General features: G+C 35.6%; 1 protein-coding gene across 1 annotated transcript; it reads right to left on the bottom strand.

Moving 5' to 3' along the window:
• Positions 1 to 426: 426 nt before the first annotated feature.
• Positions 427 to 22,035, bottom strand: LOC137402388 (solute carrier family 13 member 2-like). The gene is made up of 12 exons (XM_068088892.1): positions 21,909 to 22,035; positions 20,819 to 20,931; positions 19,658 to 19,807; positions 17,006 to 17,132; positions 12,148 to 12,378; positions 11,106 to 11,331; positions 10,793 to 10,921; positions 10,289 to 10,477; positions 6,857 to 7,055; positions 6,145 to 6,306; positions 1,986 to 2,123; positions 427 to 566 (listed from the first exon to the last, which is right to left on the bottom strand). The coding sequence occupies exons 2-12, from the start codon at positions 20,921 to 20,923 to the stop codon at positions 435 to 437; spliced, it is 1,788 nt and encodes a 595-aa protein (XP_067944993.1). The 5' UTR covers positions 20,924 to 20,931; positions 21,909 to 22,035; the 3' UTR covers positions 427 to 434.
• Positions 22,036 to 22,191: the final 156 nt, after the last annotated feature.

The following is a 22,191-nucleotide window of genomic DNA, read 5'->3' as shown; positions in this document are numbered from 1 at the left end:
AGAGTGTGTTAAACATACACACTTGGTAAGTATCTGTTTGTTTTAGTATTTATTGCTGTCAGCACAATCTCCTTCACATATATATACCGGTATATTATTTGTTTATTAGTTCATCAGGATTACGTATATATTTTGGTTTGTTAGATTAATTCTGATAGTTTATTTATGGTTTAAATTTATGCCATCTCGTTTAACAATAAAGATGAAAACATGACACAATTATATGCATAATACAAAAAGCTGTATTAGGTGGGACATCTATCAATGTTGTCACACCGTGTTGGCTTATATTGATAATCTCATCGGAGGTTGAGGTAATAAGAATTAATGAAGTGATTGTCAAAAATTTCTGTCAATAGCAAAGAAAGCTGCTAGTCACAGAAAATGTGTACAGTCATGTATTTGTATAGTCAATGTAGAAGGCAAGTTGCTCATCATACGAAAGGACTTGTCGAGTTTGTATCATAGCTGAAACTCTGGAAATCAAATACAATAGGTAGCCATGCCATTCCCGCTATAAGGACAACCAAGATAGCTACAATGTTGAGGAGTACCCCTGCCTTTACCTACAAATAGCAAGCACTTCCATTAGGTCTTGTTCACTCATGTCCAGGTGAAATGTTAATCGGAGCTTTTACCGCTATCAAAGTTAAGTCGACTTAAATCTTGAAACATCCTGGCAGTCAAATCACCTCAAACGTCAAAAAGAATTACGAATGATAGAAAAATACTGACAGATTGTAATAAAATCAACTATAATTGTGAAAGTTTTTTGTGATACCACATTGTTAAGGTAACTCCAGATCTTTTGGAGTTGTCTAAAATGTGCGAGTACATTTGGCCATGACTCGGATTGGTTGCGGTCGCTACCAATTATGGACGATACATATAGATGATATTTGCATCAGCTTCCTTAAATGTTAACCAGAGTTGCTAAATGCTTCAATCAAAGGTCTAATTTAAGTGTATCATTGCTCACTGGCAGCACAGAACATTTCAGTCGTACATCTGTGTAGGCAGCAGCAGGTTCAAGTGGAACCAAAAATATATTTAGCCTTAAAGGACAATAAACTTCACCCGCGCATCCCTAGCATAATTCACTTGATGGAAATTTGCAAATTCTTCGCAAAAGAGACATTTTTAAAACTGATCAAAGTTAGTCATTTGCAGTCATTCAGCTGAATTTGTCAGTTTTCTTAAGGAATAGGACTATCAGCTTTTGCACTATCAATCTAGTTGCATCAAGTATGGCATTGATTCATTGATCGGTAGAGACCGTAGCTGTTTTTGGAATCATGGCCAAATGTGCATCTTCATTTTAATTAATTACAAAAAACCTTATATTCTACATAACAGACTCTTCCTAACAGAATTATGTGAACATATTGTTATATCAGAATGATGTTAACATGTTGTTATATCAGAATGATATTAACATATTGTTATATCAGAATGATGTTAACATATTGTTATATCAGAATGATGTTAACATATTGTTATATCAGAATGATGTTAACATATTGTTATATCAGATTGATGTTAACATATTGTTATATCAGATTGATGTTAACATATTGTTATATCAGAATGATGTTAACATATTGTTATATCAGAATGATGTTAACATATTGTTATATCAGATTGATGTTAACATATTGTTATATCAAAATATTCCCTAATAGAACCAAAGAACAAAAAGTATAAAAGTGTAAATATTCCGCCATAATGGTAGAAGTATCACATGCAAACTACTACAATGAAAATCAAAAACTTAACAAATGAATGAAATGTAATTTGTACAATTCCTCATCAATTAGGGAAACAAGTCAGACAAGGCAAAGCTCATAAAATATTTTGCCACCGGGTGTTTCACAAACAGGACAAGCCTTTGGCAACTATTTTGCATGTTCTTACATTAGACTGCTGCTGCTCACAGACACAGCAAATACATGTCTTAATGATATAATACTTGGTTAATAACTTACCATATCCCAAATCCTGAGTACACCTGCCGAGTATACAATAGCGTTGGGAGGGGTGGCAACCGGTAAGGCAAAAGCGAAGCTAGAGGCGATGCAGCTGGGAGCCATCAGCAAAACAGGATTTATCTTTCCTTGAACGGCCTGCAAAATGGAGGAGAGTAAAAATCTTAAGACATCAATGAAAAAACCGAGTAAAAACAATATGGCTGATGACAAGCACTTGTTTCAAAGTGTCAACAAGAAAAGTATAATACGACTTTCTGAACAAAAGTTATTTGAATAATACTTCAAACAGAATGCTTAAATGTATATATTCCTTTGAAGCCATCCTTTCTAGTGTTGAATGTATTTTTAATAGGTAAAATAGGAAATCAGCTATTAAAAGGCAGGAATGTAACAGCAAATCTCGGAGTATCTAGTAAGACAAAGTTTACCATGACTGCCAGCTATGATTTCAGCTGCTAGCAGTTAACCATGAATGGTGTGAAGATAAAACCGTGATTTAGCGATGTTCCTAAAACCAACTCTTGACGTATATAAATGAGGATACTAGAATCTACCCTGTACAGGTTGTTACCCTAGTGGCTGTATAGGTAAAATGGTTTACATTTTATTTTGCTAAGAGAATAGTGACTACATACAACAAATATTTCCACTCATACTTACACATACAGTCATGTTCATAAATATTAACACCCCTGGAATTACGAGTAGTTTTAAATGAGAGGATTATAATTAAGCCTGAGTAAGTCTAATAATTATGGTGTATTCAACAATTTATAGTATATATCAAAGTGAAGCTGAGACTCCATTCTTTCCAATGAGACTAATTTCATACACACTGAAAGAACTCTCATTCTCAAGACTGAATTAATTATGGACAATAAACAACACTATTTTACCTCTGATATTTTATTCACAATTCCATATAAAAACCAAACCCAACGGTCTTTTTCAGGGCCACCAACTCGTATCAAAGAGTTTGTTCACTTTTCAGAGCTGTTTGTATGCCCGCAACAATATGGAATCCAAAATTTTAATTTTTGAAAGTATCATGACTTAGCCATTCCTGCCTTTAAACTTTCAAAATCAAGGTCAACCTGTATTGGGAAATTTAATTTTGGGTTTATCAGATAAAGAGCACTTCAAGCTTTAATTTGATATGAGGTTTGTATATTGTCATCAATAATATCCAGAATTTTAGTCTAAAGTTAGCAAACACTCTAAAATGACAGGGGTGTTAATATTTATGAACATGACTGTAGCTCAAATTGGAGATTCCGTTCGTTGTAATGAGGTAACTCCTGACTTGTTCACCGATTGTTATTATTATTATTGTTATAGTGTTTTTCTTCACAGCCGTGTGGTGGTAGGTAGTAGCAGGTGGTAGGTGACTGGTTTTAGTCCATGTTAAGTAAGGATCCAACATCTTCCTCAATTCCACTAAGAGAGGACCTTCCTCAATATGTGAGCTGTTCCTAAGATGGCTGTCTTCTGTAAGGTCTCAAAAGATATGTTTACTCTTACCTCGGCCAGGTATGCTATATACCTCATTGATATTGTTCTGAGTGTACCAAGTACTATTGGTATCACTTCTGTCTTCACCTTTCACAGTCTGTTTATCTCGAACCCAAGCTCTTTGTATTTACCAATCTTCTCATCTTCCTTCTGTACTACCCTTGTGTCTCCAGCTATTGCTATGTCTATGACCAGACATTCTTTGGTTTATTTGTTTATTATATTTCTGTTTATTCTGTTTCTAACATTTATTGTATCAGGTCTGCTCTTCTAGCTTCAATAACCTTGTCTGTCTGCACATTGAAGTCCCATAGCAGCTTTACTTTCTCATTTTCCAATACAGCTTCTGCACGGCGGTCGTACCTTTTTTCTGTGAGGGGCAACTTATGTTTCTTGCATATGCTCCAGTGCACTGCACTTGCCACTTTGTCATGCCGCCCTTTATATTCTGTCTGTGCGGTCTTACTGCATTCGCTGACTATGTGGGACACTGATTCATCTTTCTGCTTACACAATCTGCATTTTGGATCATTTGTTTACTTTTCTGTCTTGGCCTTCCTATAGTTGGTTCTTAATGCTTGATCCTGGTCACAATGATCAGGCTTTCAGTCTCTTGTTTGAGACATCCCCTCTTCACCCATTGCCATGTCTCCTTTGCTGCTTGATTCTCTGTCTTAGATGTTGTTCATTCATTGGCTTATCATGCCAGTTATGCTTTCATTCAGTTTTCTGATGGTTTCTATACTCTTGTCTTCTATCTTCACTGTTGGTATTTATGGTCTTACTCGCTGTTCTTATAAAATCGACTGGGCTGCCTTCTGTGTACTTTTTCAGGCTGTGGCTTTCGTATTTCACAGTTTCCTCTACACTCATTAATCCTCTTCCTCCTTGGTCCTTTTCAACATACACTCTATCTACATCAGATCTTGGATGAAGACCTTTATGCATTGTCATCAGTTTCCGCGTCTTTCTGTCCAGTTGCTATAACTATGCCTTCGTCTACTGAATAATCTCCGCTCCGCATCTGTACAAGAATACAGCCCTTGTATTGATAGTGGTAATGAGATTTCCAGCAGTCAGCTTTGATTTCAGCACTTTCGTGAGCCTGTGAATATATTCTTTCTTGATCTTAGCTTTCATTTCAGATTGTTTTATGTCGTCTGTCTCCATAACTCCTAAATATTTGTAGCTTTCATTATCTTCAAGTTCATGGATTTCAGTTTCATTTGGTAGCATAATACTTCCTCTGTCAGTTAGTTTCCCTCTTATCATGGTGATGGTAGCGCACTTATCTAATCTAAACTCCATACCGAAGTCATCGCTGAAGATTCTCATTGTGTGTATCAGTGTCTCAATCTCGTTCTTGTTCTTCCCATACAGTTTCAGGTCGTCCATATACAGTAGATGGTTAACATTTGTTTTTGAGATGGTACGCTGGTTTAACTTTGCGCAGTACAGTTGTGAGGGGTATCATTGACATCACAATGTCTTCTTTGAAGATACGTTGGCTGATCGATACTTGTCCTAGTTCTTTCCCTCCACTTTCTAGCTGTTTTCCATTGTTTCATACCTGCTGTCATGAACCTTTTGATGTTTTCTGAGATCCCTAACATATCCATTACATTCATTATCCATGAGTGGGAAACCCTATCATACGCTTTTCTGTAGTCAATCCATCCCATCACCAGGTTGGTTTTTCTTGCCTTACTATCTTTCATAACACACTTGTCTATTATCAAATGATCTTCAGTTCCTCGACTTTTCTTTTCACAGCCCTTCTGTTCTGATGGTAGGAGTTCATTTCTATCCAGGTGTTCGTAAATGCTGTCCAGGATCATTGCAGTCAGTACTTTGTACAATATTGGCAGGCAGGTAATCGGTCTATAGTTTGATGATATGTTGCCTTTGCTTGCATCCTTAAGAATTAGCACCGTTCTTCCTGTTGTCATCCATGATGTCGGGTTGCCTCTCTTAATAATCTCATTTATCTGATTCACAATTCTTGTGTGAAGAGCTGTGAAGTTCTTGACCCAGTAGCCCTGTACTCCATCCGGTCCAGCGGCTTTCCATGGTGATAATCTCCCAAGGATTCTTTTTAATCCCACTATATTGATCTCCATATCAGTTTGTTTTTCTAAATCTTTGTAGTTGTTTATAGTTTTGTAAATTATTACTATTATTATTATCATTATTGGCGATTGTTTTTAGTAAACTAAGGTACTTGTTTAAAGAACAAGTCAAGAATAAATCACAAACCATTGTCTGTTACCATCTAAAAGGTTATAACTCACACTAATCTCAGCCAATACCAGAAATAGAAAAGAAAACTCTCTGTATTAATCTCATTTTGTAATAATTACATTTTACCTTTAGTTGTTCTCTTAACTTACATGTAAGTGAATGCTTGTTTGGCCACATCCACAGTCCACAAATTTTCATACCATTTCAAGTATCATTTCTCTCATCAACTGAATCAAAATTTAACAAACTCATTTTAAATTTTACAAGTGTAGAGAGTTGGTATTTTCTTGGTCAAATTGGTCTCCTACATGTTTTGCTTGTTTATTAAAGTTTTCAGAACAAAATACATGATTTTAGCTGAGACTTCTTAGACAGAATATTACTATCAGCCTGGTGAACTTACAATATCAGCTAGAATAGGCTGTATGAGGGAGCTGATGACAACGTTACTTGTGAACTCTGTGATGAGAGCTGTTAAGCAGCAAATGGTCAGTATCATAGCCCAGACAGGGAAGTTGGACACAAACTGCAAGCTGCTTCCAATAGCGGCTGACAAGCCAGATTTCTGCAAGGAACAATTAGAGTTAGTCAAGGTCAAGGTCTCTCATTCATGTATCAGCATCAAGTTCAAACAATAGTACATAGTAACATATCAACAAACAGTATACAATTTTGTATTAGATTTTTTATTGAGGTTTTTCATTCAAGTGTATAAAAACAGAATTAATGCATTGTCATACTTACCAGAAGGTATTTAAAAAGTATATTTAAGTATATTTATATATAAAAAGGTATTTAAGGTCATTTAAAAATAATGACTAGAAAATTGAAAGAACTGCAAAAAAGCAAGTGACGCCCATTCTTGGTTGAGCCTCCAAAATGAATTTTAGTACTAATGCAACGAGTGTGTCAAAACATCTACTATATTGGTTAGCTTAAAAGCGCTAATTAAACAAATAGCCAAAACAACTCTCTGTTTGAAAGAAGTTTTAAAATACATGAGATAATATTTTCCAAAAGTGTAAAAAAAATGTAAATAAATCAATACTAAACTAATAAAATAATATGCAGTTACATTAGTTCAAAAAGAGGGAAACCAGATAAAACTCACGTACATTTACACAGTCAGCAAGAGCAAATCCTCCTGCTACAAGAAAGATGACACCCCAATTTACTTTAAGGGTCATATGCTGCCAAGATAGTAGAGACTCGAATGGGCGACTTGACTTCATCCTCAAGAACAATGGAGGGTACTTTGGCATGAATAGCACAGAAATTGCGACCAACATGGCTGCTGTGGCATCAGTAACATACCTGCAGAATGACAGTAAGTCTTTAACCCTAAAATATTCATTCATTTAACAAACTGTTTGCAACATCAGTACCAGAAGTACGCATTTTTTTTGTTTCAGAACCACTTGACATACTGATGGCACCTTTGTATAAATACACACAAATAGGCTGTATATATGTATACACATATGTATATAAACACATGTATATATACATATTATATATCTATATATATATTTCTCAAAGGATGTCCGTGTGTCGTATGTCTGTCTGCATTCCAGCTATAGCTATTATTAGAATAGCCTAGCTGGGCAACAATGCTGACGCAGCGTCATTGCCTACCGGCATTTGAAGCCTAACAGCTTACTGCAATTTTTCATTGGCACTGTGCCAGGATAATAGCTTGAAAGTTAGTTGTTTGATAAAGTTTTAAAACCTTTACAGTTGTTTTCATAATTCTCTTAATTTATTTCAACTACACAAAACGCTTCTCTCGTGATATGTAGTTTGAAAGTTAGAATGGTAAATGTTGCAATATGTTAAATACAATTTAACAATTTTTTTCAATTTTCTGCCCAGACTTTCTTATTACCCTGACAACGCCGGGTAGCACAACTAGTATATATATAAATCTCAATGTTTGTCCATCTGTACATCCATCTGTCAGTCTATAGCGATAAAGAACGATAAATCTGCTGAGAACTGGATTTGAACTTACAACCTCTAGTTCTGCAGACATCCATTTATCCAATACACTACACTGTCCAACTAGCTATACCATGAAATAAATTGAGAACATACTTGGAACGCATGCCAATCTTTCATGGCTTCACATTAAACACTGCAGCTAGCTTTAAACCTAATGCCATACTAGACGAAAAATGCTTAACCTCATATAGCCAACAAGACTAGTGCAATCAGTATAGATCTGTAGTAGGTACTGCAGCTGGTACCGTATGAAGTACACAGATATAAACACAGTAAACAGAAATATGAACATCTTCACTTAAAAGTTAGAATGGTAAAGGTTGCAGATGTTGATTAAAAGTCAATTTTCTGTACAAAACTCTTTTATTACCAGCACAACGCCAAGCATTCAACTAGTATATATATATCTATATATATATATATATATATATATATATATATATATATATATATATATATATATATATATATATATATATATACCTATATATGTAATTACAACTAGGGTTCTACTATATTATAAATTAATACAGTAAAATAATACTAAAATAAAAGAGCTCGACAAGAAATTGAAGCAAATAGTACTAGTTATTGACAATATATATATTATATATATACATTTGTATGTATATATATACGGTATATACATACAACCATATATATATATATCTGTGTCTGGGGCACTGGGCGCCATAACACCGGCGCATAAAATGTGGCTTGCCCAAATACCAACAACAATCAACTCAGGTGAGTTGCAGAAAAGTGCACTATTGGGAACAGCTAAGATCTTGAGGCGAGTGCTCAAACTCCCAGGTCTCTGGTAGGAGACCCGAGTTAGAGCAGAATTTACCACCCATACGGGGTATCCGGGGTGAAGAAAAAATTTTATATATATATATAAAATTGCTTTATATTAATATTTTATATATATATATATTTTATATATATATATAAAATTGTTTCCTCACCCCGGATACCCCGTATGGGTGGTAAATTCTGCTCTAACTCGGGTCTCCTACCAGAGACCTGGGAGTTTGAGCACTCGCCTCAAGATCTTAGCTGTTCCCAATAGCGCACTTTTCTGCAACTCACCTGAGTTGATTGTTGTTGGTATTTGGGCAAGCCACATTTTATGCGCCGGTGTTATGGCGCCCAGTGCCCCAGACACAGATATATATATATAAAAGGTTGTATGTATATACCGTATATATATACATACAAATGTATATATATAATATATATATTGTCAATAACTAGTACTATTTGCTTCAATTTCTTGTAGAGCTCTTTTATTTTAGTATTATTTTACTGTATTAATTTATAATATAGTAGAACCCTAGTTGTAATTACATATATAGGTATATATATATATATATATATATATATATATATATATATATATATATATATATATACAAAATATATATACAAAGGCTATATGTATATATATATAAAATATATATACAAAGGCTATATGTATATATATACAAAATATATATACAAAGGCTATATGTATATATATACAAAATATATATACAAAGGCTATATGTATACATATACAAAATATATATACAAAGGCTATATGTATATATATACAACATATATATTGCTCATGTACTGTATACATACTGTATATATACTGTACATATATACTGCATATATAAACTGTATATATGCTGCATAATGTATATACTGTACATATATACTGCATATACATGTATACTGTATATATACTGTATATTCAAGCCCGTATTCCCTGGAGCGGCTGGACGGCTGAGCCGCCACAACTTTTTAGTAATTTTTAACGGCTAAGTTCTAAGAATTGCAGTCTAAGCTCATTCACTTGGAATTTCCAACTACATGTACTAATTACGAGCGAGCGTTAGTTGCACTCTAGTGCGACTAGCGATGAGGCTCACTAATCTAGTACGCTTGTATTGGTTTTGCCTGCCACTAATGCAGGGAGTGAGAGATCCTTTTCTGCATTAAAGCAAATCAAAACAGCAATGAGGAGCACTATCAGGCAGGCTAAATAATCTTTTAATATTACATATATATAAAGATTTTGAAATACATGTAGATACAGAATCAGTTGTGAAAGATTTCTGCCATGGACACATTGACAGAACAAAAGCTATTGCAATAAAGAAGTAATAGCTCTTGTTCTTTCAATGTTTTTTACAGAAATCTGTATTGTCATGAGCTTTATATCGTTCGTTGAATAAAGAAAAAGTTTTTTGCCTACCATGAACCATAAGCAATATATTTATGGAGATTTCGATGCTTACAATTGATTGCATTTATGCATACTTTGAAGGTTGTTGATGCCTAAAAGGTCCAGAGCTTCGGGGCGCTGCCCCATATCCCGTTGAAGAGGGGGGCTAACACCGCCCCCTAAACCCCCAAGTGTTCATAACTAGTCACCTAATATTTGCAGCCCTAACTTGCAACCAGGGAATACAAGCCTGTGTATATTGTATATCTGATACAATCGCAACACACTGATAGCGAGGATAATAATCTGGAAGCTAAACGAAATTGTTTACCCTTCAGGGAACAAAAGGCCCCATCCACCAGCCTTCGCGGGATAGCGTCCTAACCACAGTACAATAAGCAGTATAAAATGAGCAAGAGTTACCCCCTCTTGCCAGTTTACTCTGCCAAGAGAAGAATACTCTTTATTTATTACATCTGCGATGCGTTTCTTATCCTCCTTGGTTTGAAGAAAAGATGTTCTGCAAACAAGAAAATTGTATCATTGTGATTAATTTTGCATCAACAAAATATTTTATACTATGAATGCTATAATCAAAGTATACAGGACAAGAATTTATACAACCATTATTGTCCCCTTCTAAATCATATTTTTATTTCATATCGCAATGCAATTCTAAATTTTATAACTACTGTGTTTGATACTAGAGTTTCTTGAATATTTAAGATGTAGCAACTTGCGATATAATTTCAATAATTTGAGCTGTAATTTTAAACAGCCCTAAACTGTTACAACTTTTGGCTTGATAAAGTCCAAAGAAAAAATACCTACTTACCTGCATCCAATGAAAAGGACTTGCAACCAGACCCAACAAATCACAAACAACAGGATTGAGATGGGCATAGCAAAGCCAATCCAACGTGGGAGAGTTAGTTTAAAATCGTATTCCAGCCTGTTGCCAACCCTGCAGCAGACACGGAGCCGTAGCAAACAGGTTGTTCCAAAAAGGATGTATTATTGATAAGATTTTAATCTGTAATGGATATGTATGCTTGTAAAATATGAAAATGTAGTTATGCAACCTAAACAATTTTTGTAAGTTTACACAGTTAAAAAAACAGTGAATCAAATGAACATGTGTAACTTACTCAAAGATGTTATCATAAAAGACAAGGTTTGTGCCAGAGCCGGTAAGAGTGGCCACGCCTCCACAAGTGGCTGAGTAGCACACAGCCAGACAAAGACACTTTGCTGTCATCTCAAATCTGGCGGTAGCGGTTGATTTGTCAGTGGAATCAAGCGATGTTGTATCCTGATTATTACAGTTCACACCCTCTTCGATAGTAGCTAGGTTCACACCCTCTTCGATAGTAGCTATGATAAAGTATTCAGAGGTGTACTTTACATTAACAAGTGCATGTTTAACTAAATAGAAAAAACTAACCAATCTCATCCTAAAAAATCGTTAAAAAGCATCAAGTTTGACATATTGTCTGTCCTAACCCAATCCGCTAAAGTATGAACTAGGCACAAGAGTATGAACTCTCTAACGCCTCACTTGAGTATAATGACTTGAGACATTGTCATGGGTTCAACAACCTGTGTCTACGAATAATTCATTGAATTGTAAACAAAGTACTGCCAGAAAAATATCCATTTTGCAAATAGCGTGCTTTGTTATGCGATAATGAGGAAATAGCAATTTCTATTTTTAAGCATTAGCCAGCTGGTTGAGAAAGCAATGCTCTCAAAAAACTTATTAGTGCTCTATGAGAAGAAAACTCTACAGATATGACACGTATTTGAATAATCGAAGAATTTTAAACTTTGTTTTCTCTAACAGGAAATATTTTTTATCAAATTTTGTCATACGAGAATACATGACTATTTTCAACAGATGTTGTACCTGCTTTACCTCATCCATGTTGTACCTGCCTTACCTCATCCATATTGTACCTGCCTTGCCTCATCCATGTTGTACCTGCCTTACCTCATCTATGTTGTACCTGCCTTACTTTGGCCATGTTGTACCTGCCTTATCTCATCCATGTTGTACCTGCCTTACCTTGTCCATGTTGTACCTGCCTTATCTCATCCATGTTGTACCTGCCTTACCTTGTCCATGTTGTACCTGCCTTACCTCATCCATGTTGTACCTGCCTTACCTTGTCCACGTTGTATCTGCCTTACCTTCTCCATTTTTTAATTGCAGCTCTACATCTTCTGATGGTTGTGCCACATGGAATGATTCGGGGCTTGTATTAGATTTCATGTCAGCCAAGCGCTGACATTCTGTTGAATCAAGCTGCTTGTGTTCAACTCTGAGTTGTTCAATGACACAGTTGAGAATGGAGACCATCATGACAGCTGTTGCAGAGTTGCTTACCCACATCGAGAGAAACCAGGTTGGTAGCATGAAACCTGAAAACAAGATATGAGGTTATAGAAAACAAAGTATATACCATATGTCATGGTGTATAAATGAGTATGCTGTTTTACTGTCTTTTACACAAAAATTATGTCATTTTTTGGATGTAATAAATAACTACTCTCATAGGAAAATTAATGAATTGCTCACAAAAAATTTGAGCTAAGCAACTTGCTAAGTATTGGTTCGAACAAGCATTCGCGTAAATTCAGCAAGCATTAGTAAATTGCAGCTTTGTGATACAAAGAGTTGTCTCCTCTTTGATTGATGCTGACCAAGGTAAAAAAATACAACTTTCATATTTTTGTTTCGTATATGGGTAAACTAATTTGGATGTATTCTTAATTCATTCAACAAAATAATGTAAAACTTTCAGTGAACAAGTTTTAAATTCTCTAATAAAGTTTGGAAGTTTCTGTAATCTAAATACAATTTTCATTACGTCAGCAATTAGAAAAGCCAAAAATCAAAGGCTGATTTTAAACGCTCCAAAATATTATTACATTAAAGTGTCAAAACTCATAAGCTTGAATTGGCTATCAGGAGTACTGTAGGTTGTGTCATTTCTAAATATATTGAAACATGCATGTACACAAGCGGTCTCAGTAAATTCTAGATGTTATCTTTTCAGACAAAACCAAACTAGAGTTTATGTTTTTACACACTGGCTGTAGATCTGAAAGAGACAGTGAAAACTCAAAGAAATAGCATAAGAGAAAAAAATGATGATAATATAAATGAGCAACAACCTGTAAGAGTAAAACATGACACACTTCACTGAGATCCTGCCAAAAGTCATATTTAACGGCAGAGTTCTTAAAGTTCACCTACCATAATAACATTAAGATATTTATTATGTTTAAAATTAACTATAATCCTCCCTGATTTTGTAAAAAATATTACCTGCCCTAAAAAACAACAAAGAAGGTTTTTAGTAACCAGTAAAAGTGTGTCGAGTTTAAGGTTGTGCTCTAAAATGAGTTCGACTGGCCTCGTTCTCTAGTGATTCTCAGTCAACAATAAGGTAATACATGAGAATTCGCAGTAGTATTAAGAATATGGAACTTTAACTCTCTATATCTTTAAAAAACAAATTGATAGAACTTCCCAGAGCTCCACTAGTGAAAATCCATCTGCAAAGCATAGCCTATGCATAAATAAAAAACCTATTAGCTAGAAGCCGGTAAAAGGTGCTATAGTTTGGATGCGATTAACAACCTATAACACGCCATCAGATAAAACAAAATCATTTCTAAGAGACAATGTTCTTTTATATACTAAAATCACGATATGGATATGATGTATATATATTACTGTTAGATTTGACAGAATGACACTAGCAAACAGGAAACCACAACAAAATATTTGTGTGACCACACAGATGTCTCATATGCAAGTTACAAGTAGTATTACAGGTTTTTGTAGGTATCTATAGGTTTTTATTGGCATTAGTGATCATCAACAAGACAATGCTTTTCGCTACAGGCAAAAACACAAATGAGATCTTAAATCTTAATACTGTACATGAAATGTTGTTAAGAGACAATGGACGGGGTCAATGTATGCATATTAAATACTGTTGCATGATTTGTTGAAAAGTATAAGAAATTGAATTCATTTTTATTGGACATGTTTTCAGTGCCAGCATGTCATATTTTGGCAGATCTTTTACCAAATTTTCAACAAATCAGTAACTATCGTGTAGTTTTAGCTAAACTGAAATATAAGTCCAGTTTATTTTAGTGTTATCGTTATGATAATGGCAGCACAAAAAACAAAATTACAAATTTAATGGTTTGCCAAATAATAAAACGCATAATATACCTACTGAGGTATCATAGCAAATTTTTTATATATGTACGTATTTGCAACCAAAAATTTTGAATTGAAATTGTCTTCTCTTAAAAAGGGAGTTTAACTGTGATAATTCAGATGGACAAGTTGTTGAGGACTTTGGAGCCATAACAAGTACAATTAGCTTTTACTGATAATATTTTTATATGCTAATACAGCAGACCAATAAACAACCCAAGCAGATCACAGGGTTACTATTAAATAAGTCAGGGATTTGCCACTTTGTACATGAATTATGAATAGACCAGCTGAATGCCCAGTGTTGCCCGAGTAATAAAAAAGCTTTTGCATAAAAAATTTATTTTTAATCAACATATACAACATTTACCATTCTAATATTTAAATGAAGATATTAATTTATTTCTCTATGTACTATAAGTTTAATTAAGTTTATGATATATATATACAGTATAATGTACACATATTTATAGCATTTTTGGAAGTCTAGGCACACATTTTTCTTCTAGTACACTGGCGATCCCGTGATCGTCAGTGTACTAGAAGAAAAATGCGTGCCTAGACTTACACCTGCCATTAAAGGTTGGCAGGTGTAATAAGTATGTCCATAATTATTCCATAATATGGCAAATTGATGGGGTGGCATATAGAGAGCCTGTCTGAAGAATGGTGTTTCCGAGTTCAAATTCTAGTGCAAAATGGTTTCTGATTGCTAACGCTAGCAAGTGCTGCAAGCGTGCTTATGTTATCGCTATAACTGGGCATGCGACAGACCAACAAACCAACATACACTTTAATTTATATACATGTATATAGATGTATCAACGTAGACTAAATCTGTTTTTGAATTTGATTTTTATGCAAAAGACAACTCTGTTTCATCAATTATTTGTAAATACAGATTATTTAAGGGATGGCTATTCAGTAGGGTAGTACTGCAATGTAATCATAAACAGTGTTCAGGATTGTTTTAAATGAGATACACTCATGAAAAATGTATGAATTGCATTTGCCACAATATCCTATACACTCACTATACATGTTCCTATACACACCAATAACTTCATAGCAGCATAGCAGCATTCCAGAACCTTCATGTGAATTATATTTCTGACCAAAGTTAAACCTGAGATGTGATAACTAAGATAGGTTATATAGATACATTATGTAGATACGTTATTTAGATGTGTCATGTAGATATGTTATGTAGATACATTATGTAGATACATTATGTAGATATGTTATGAAGATATGTTATGTAGATATGTTATGTAGATACATTATGTAGATATGTTATGTAGATACGGTATGTTATGTGTAGATATAGAGGCTGATGATTTAGGGCACACATGCTGAAGAAGTGTGTCAACGTATTCTTCATGCTGCTTTATATGAATTTACTGTCTATCTAATGGTATCCTGACTAGCTGTATTCAGGAAAGTCAATTATTTAAGACTATTTACTGTCTATCTAATGGTATCCTGACTAGCTGTATTCAGGATAGTCAACTATTTAAAACTATTTACTGTCTATCTAATAGTATCCTGACTAGCTGTATTCAGGAAAGTCAACTATTTAAGACTATTTACTGTCTATCTAATGGTATCCTGACTAGCTGTATTCAGGAAAGTCAACTATTTAAGACTATTTACTGTCTATCTAATGGTATCCTGACTAGCTGTATTCAGGATAGTCAACTATTTAAGACTATTTACTGTCCCTCTAATGGTATCCTGACTAGCTGCATTCAGGAAAGTCAACTATTTAAGACTATTTACTGTCTATCTAATGGTATCCTGACTAGCTGCATTCAGGAAAGTCAACTATTTAAGACTATTTACTGTCTCTCTAATAGTATCCTGACTAGCTGTATTCAGGAAAGTCAACTATTTAAGACTATTTACTGTCTATCTAATGGTATCCTGACTAGCTGTATTCAGGAAAGTCAACTATTTAAGACTATTTACTGTCTATCTAATGGTATCCTGACTAGCTGTATTCAGGATAGTCAACTATTTAAGACTATTTACTGTCCCTCTAATGGTACCCTGACTAGCTGCATTCAGGAAAGTCAACTATTTAAGACTATTTACTGTCTCTCTAATAGTATCCTGACTAGCTGTATTCAGGAAAGTCAACTATTTAAGACTATTTACTGTCTATCTAATGGTATCCTGACTAGCTGTATTCAGAAAAGTCAACTATTTAAGACTATTTACTGTCTATCTAATGGTATCCTGACTAGCTGTATTCAGGAAAGTCAACTATTTAAGACTATTTACTGTCTATCTAATGGTATATTGACTAGCTGTATTCAGGATAGTCAACTATTTAAGATTATTTACTGTCCCTCTAATGGTATCCTGACTAGCTGTATTCAGGAAAGTCAACTATTTAAGACTATTTACTGTCTATCTAATGGTATCCTGACTAGCAGTATTCAGGATAGTCAACTATTTAAGACTATTTACTGTCTATCTAATGGTATCCTGACTAGCTGTATTCAGGAAAGTCAACTATTTAAGACTATTTACTGTCCCTCTAATGGTATCCTGACTAGCTGTATTCAGGAAAGTCAACTATTTAAGGCTATGTTCAACAATCCCTTTCCACTCTCACTACTCTCAAAAAATTATCTGTTGGTCTTATGATTTCCAAAAAGTTTTCAAATTGAAAAAAGAGCAGTCGACATCAATGTAATTAGCCAATGAGACGCAACTGATGCAAAAGCACTGTAAGTAAAGACATAGGTAGCCTGTGTACCAATGGTTTTAAGCTATTTGTTAGAAAAAAGTAACGAGGCTCACCTAGCATCAGGAACCGGGGATTAGTACCAAATAGTTTAATGAAGGTAAGAGCGATCCTCCTGTGGAGCCCGGAGTGCTGTATGCTTGTCGCTATCACCATTGTGCCAAAAAACAAGGCTATTTTATCCTGTTGAAACAATCATAGAACTCGTTGAACGAAACATTGAGAACAAAACATATTACACTTTTTGTGATAACATTTCTAGTTTTGACTTTGATAACATGCAAAACGTTTTGGTGAGTGGTCATAAATGGCCAAACAAAACGCTTCAGAGAGCAAATTATTGGTGACATATGAAATGCTTAAAATGCCTCATATAGAATGTGAGGCATTGGCCTCGACAATTGCTAGTTGATTATGTCCAGCCAAAGATAGATAATGTTTATAATCTACTCCAAAGGAGTAGACATGGACAATCTGACTCAATGATCAGCATGTACTACAATTACAGCAGAAACAATATGAATTCGAACATTTACATTTGTACCCCAGTTGCACATCCCCTATGCATAGGGAATGCAAAAGCACCCTTAGTTTTCCCACTTTAAAATATTCTTAAAACAAACAAAGCAGGCAAATGGATGATGTTAAACGATTTATGTTTGTTAACATTCAGACTGACAAATAAAATAATAGTTTACTACATAAAACTTATAGATATATTTATATAATACCAGACATCTGCCAGCAGTGATGTAGTGCAAACCTTTTTTTAATCATAATTGTAAAGTTGAGATAAGTGGATGTAGGCGATCAAGAGGCGCAACGCGACTCCCCAGGCCCTCTAGCCGGTTGGAACAGTTGGAACGGGGCCTGGGGCGCTGTAAGCCCGCCAGTGGGGTCCAAGACAAAGCTCCGGCCGCCAAAGCATTTGGCCCCAGGCCCCCAGGCCCTCCAGTCGGTTGGAACAGTTGGAACGGGGCCTGGGGGCGCTGTAAGCCTGCCAGTGGAGTCCAAGGCAAAGCCCCGGCCGCCAAAGCCTACAGGGCTTTAAAATCATGTATATGATATTAGAAATGAGCACATCTGTAGTAATAAATAAGTTGAGAAAATAATAATAAAAATTGGGAAGATAGTGTTGGCAAGAGCCATGAGAAAGACAAACAACTATGGTGACATTACCGACTATAATGACATTAGTGTACTTGAATCAATGCACTGATGATGCTATGATATCCCTTGAGACTTGGCAAAGTCTAAAATCTTTTAACCCTAACTATAGTCATAATTAAAAAAAAACACAAAAATTGTCTAACCATAACTTAGTTAGGGAGAGTTAGGGTAGCACTACATCACTGTCTGCTAGTAACATAAACTGTAACAGCCCTGGAGAGCGACTCTATGAATAAAATGTTTTATGCCTTAAGACATACTATAATTGGAACAATAACCTTATCTCATAAGTTAGCCTGTGATTATTAACAATAGACATATCAATTCTATCTATCACTGCCTTTAAAACTATGAAATATTCAAAGCTTGAAAGAGATTATCTGACCTGTATTGATCTCAGGCAGTTTCTCCAAAAACTACATATTACTCTTTTCAACATCTATCATTCTCTTAAATATTGATGATACTGTGATGTCATGTTGAATGGCGATGACCTTGAAAAGTTAGCGCTACCAGTTTAGAGATTTATGGCTGACAGCAAAGTATTACAGTTGGGAGGAGAATATTGTGACATTCATCACTGGCTGCTGCATCAAAGCAGCTTTTATTCACCAACAGCTGCCTGATTGTCCAAGCTACTAGCAGATAGTTTTACTGCTGAGAATCTTTGAGGTAGACACTGCCTGCCTCGATAGATTCAGTTTTTCTTAGTTTAGGAATGTCTAAAAACATGGAGGGGAGCCTTTGATCATTGCTGCTGTTGACCTGCACTAATTTTACCTGGTTTACACCAGCTTTACCTGGTCAACAGTAGCTGTACCTGATCTACACTAACTGTACCTGATCTACACTAACTGTACCTGATCTATACTAGCTGTACATGTTCTCCACTAACTGTACTTGATCTACACTAACTGTACCTGATCTATACTAACTGTACCTGATCTATACTAACTGTATCTGGTCTCCATCTGGTCTTCACTAGCTGTACATGTTCTCCACTAACTGTACCTGACCTAAACTAACTGTACCTGACCTAAACTAACTGTACCTGATCTACACTAACTGTACCTGATCTACATTAGCTGTACATGTTCTCCACTAACTGTACCTGATCTACACTAACTGTACTTGATCTATACTAACTGTACCTGATCTATACTAACTGTATCTGGTCTCCATCTGGTCTCCACTAGCTGTACATGTTCTCCACTAACTGTACCTGACCTAAACTAACTGTACCTGACCTAAACTAACTGTACCTGATCTATACTAACTGTACCTGGTTTCCACTAACAGTACCTGATCTATAATAGCTGCACCTTGCCTTGTTCAGCTTAGATCGGTCATGCACTAGCTCAATAACCTGAGGGAGAATGCTTCTAGAGAGAACAGGGCTTAGCCATCCAGGGTAAAAGAAATACATTTAGGAACATTATAGACTATCAGGTAAAAGCGCTAAATCTAACCAGTGAACTTGCCAGCCACTACTATTTATTTATTATACCATATATAATATATTATTGACTCCAACTAACCTTGAAGTAGTTTTTGCAGACGACATCCGCTTCAAGTATACCCATGAGGGGGGCGAGCATTAGGGGTAGAAGGGCTGTGATAGCTAAGTGGATGACTTCAGTGCACCAGTAGACAGCCATTATGAGCAGCATGTAGAGACAGTTGCATGCCTAAATAAGAAGGTTTGCACTTATTACTTGCCCAAAGCTAGGCCAGCATAGTTTTAAATTCATTGTGGAAGATCAAACCTGTTCGCTGATTGTTAGAATATTGTGGGTTCTGAGAAGGGTTTGCTCAAGATCAGCAAACAGAAACCGTGATACCAAGAGTCGTCTGCTCTTTTCTTAATGTTAGAAGTGAAAAACTTGATTTTCCAATTCGTAGGTGACAGGGCTATTGTGCATACATCGCTCGTCAATCTCGGAAGAGCTCCTCTTGCTAAAAGCCTGCTCACTGAGCATTTTATAAAAAGCTATAAACATCTCTAATGGTTTGTCTAGAACATCCATAACTGGGCTGTCAGAAACCAAACACAATCAAGTGTATGATTAACCCAGGGATCAACACCTGGTTCCTCTGTGTAAGGCTGAGCAAATTACAATAAAGTTAATGTGTTAGATATCGCAGTACGGAATACGTTTGGTTAGGACTTGACTATACTTTACAAAGACATTCTAAAGAGTTACAAAACCTCAGCTCTATTCAACTAAACACAAATCAACTGAAAACTTGGAATGAAAACTGGTTTGAGAGTGCCATTGAGGAACTCATCTTTTAATCTAAATTATGTTTTAGCAATTTACTTGCAATAGAAAGGTTTTTTAACACTCTCGAAGTGTTATCCTCTACGTGTCATTTTTGTTAAGACTGCTGCTTACGACTTCACTGCCGTTTGATTATAGATTCACAGAACCGCTGCTATATTGCTTCTTACATGCCATACACATGCCTCCTACACGCCATATACATGCCTTCTACACGCCATATACATGCCTCCTATATGCCATATACATGCCTCCGACACACCATATGCATGCCTTCGACACGCCATATACATGCCTCCTACATGCCATATACATGCCTCCGACACACCATATGCATGCCTTCGACACGCCATATACATGTAAAACTGTTATCTAATAGCCTAATTTACTTATGCAACGTTTCGCCTCTTCACCTACCCTTGGCGTCAAGCCCATCTGTTCATGCAGAGGTACAATTGGAGAGAGGAGAACTGGGGTGAGTAGGATAACCAGGGATCTCCTGTGATTCTTGATGAACTCCATGCTTGTAACTTGTGTGTTAAGAAACGGACACAAATGACCACAAAATGTGAGTGAGGTGACACCAAGTTTATAAGGGTCAAAAGGTCAAAGTTTGAATGCGGTTTGAGTGTGGGAAATGGCGTATTTAGAGAAATAAATGTGATCAAAAGGCTTGCTTACTTGCCAAGGTTTAGTGCACATCCTTCCAGGGGTTCAATTCTGATGAATAATGCCAGGGATTTCCTTAAAATAACAGACAGCATTTACAGTTTGTATCACCTCGTCCATTATTGCTCTCCACCGATAGTGTTTACAGTGACTAAATATTCATCATTCGGCAGTCTCATAACATGATCATTTCATTCATACGCCCATGTCAATAAAAAGTAGTCCGTTATATCTAGTCTAGTAGCACTGTATTGATCATTAATTATACATGTAAAAGCAGCATTTACGATAAGATATTTTGGGTACTTGCTTTATGGATGCTTACAAGACAAATTTGGGTTGAAAAAAATGATAGTTAGCTTTTAGTGAGAAGCGAGTATGTTTATGAAGTCGCAAAAGCATACTATATTTAGCACATCGGTTGTTCTACCATTGATTCTATTGGCCCATCGGTTGTTCTACCATTGATTCTATTGGCCAGCACAAAAGTAAACAAATTGCTAACATAAATATGTATTGCAAGCCAACATGCGCTGAGATGCTTCAGGATTTCCTCAATTACTTGATTTGACAAAAAAATTTTAATCGATAAATCACTGTGTGTAAAAAACACCTTTAGCATTTTATAATAAACATCAGTGGCCGCTGCCTATATAAGGCCAGTATTTGTATGACTGGTTTATAGAATAGAAGGGAAACAAACAAAATTATCCTATCGGTGGGAAAATCATGACATAGAGCTCGATGGCCAACTAAACCACAATCTGAAAAACAAGCCTACTCACCTCTACTGGAAGTACAAGCCTACTCACCTCTACTGGAAGTACAGCCTACTCACCTCTACTGGAAGTACAGCCTTTGGAAAGTCTTTTTCTCCTAGAATACTTGTTATGTGGATATTAGCCAGTGTAGCAGGACACATAAAGTCTGCTATACAGATTATGATAGTGGCATTAAGACCGATTAAGACCCAGCAGGAATGCTTGCAAGATTGTAATGACAATACAAGCTCTCCACATGTTGCAATTTGTTTTTCTAAACCATCTTAGAACAGTTGATCAGGTGGCACTTCTAGTGAGACCACATAAGATCTTTTTGATGTGACACTAGGCTATTAGACA

This window comes from Watersipora subatra, chromosome 1 (assembly GCF_963576615.1).
Source record: "Watersipora subatra chromosome 1, tzWatSuba1.1, whole genome shotgun sequence".
NCBI lineage: Eukaryota > Metazoa > Bryozoa > Gymnolaemata > Cheilostomatida > Watersiporidae > Watersipora > Watersipora subatra.
Note: the sequence above shows the minus strand (reverse complement) of the source record. Positions and strands in the feature narration are given on the sequence as shown.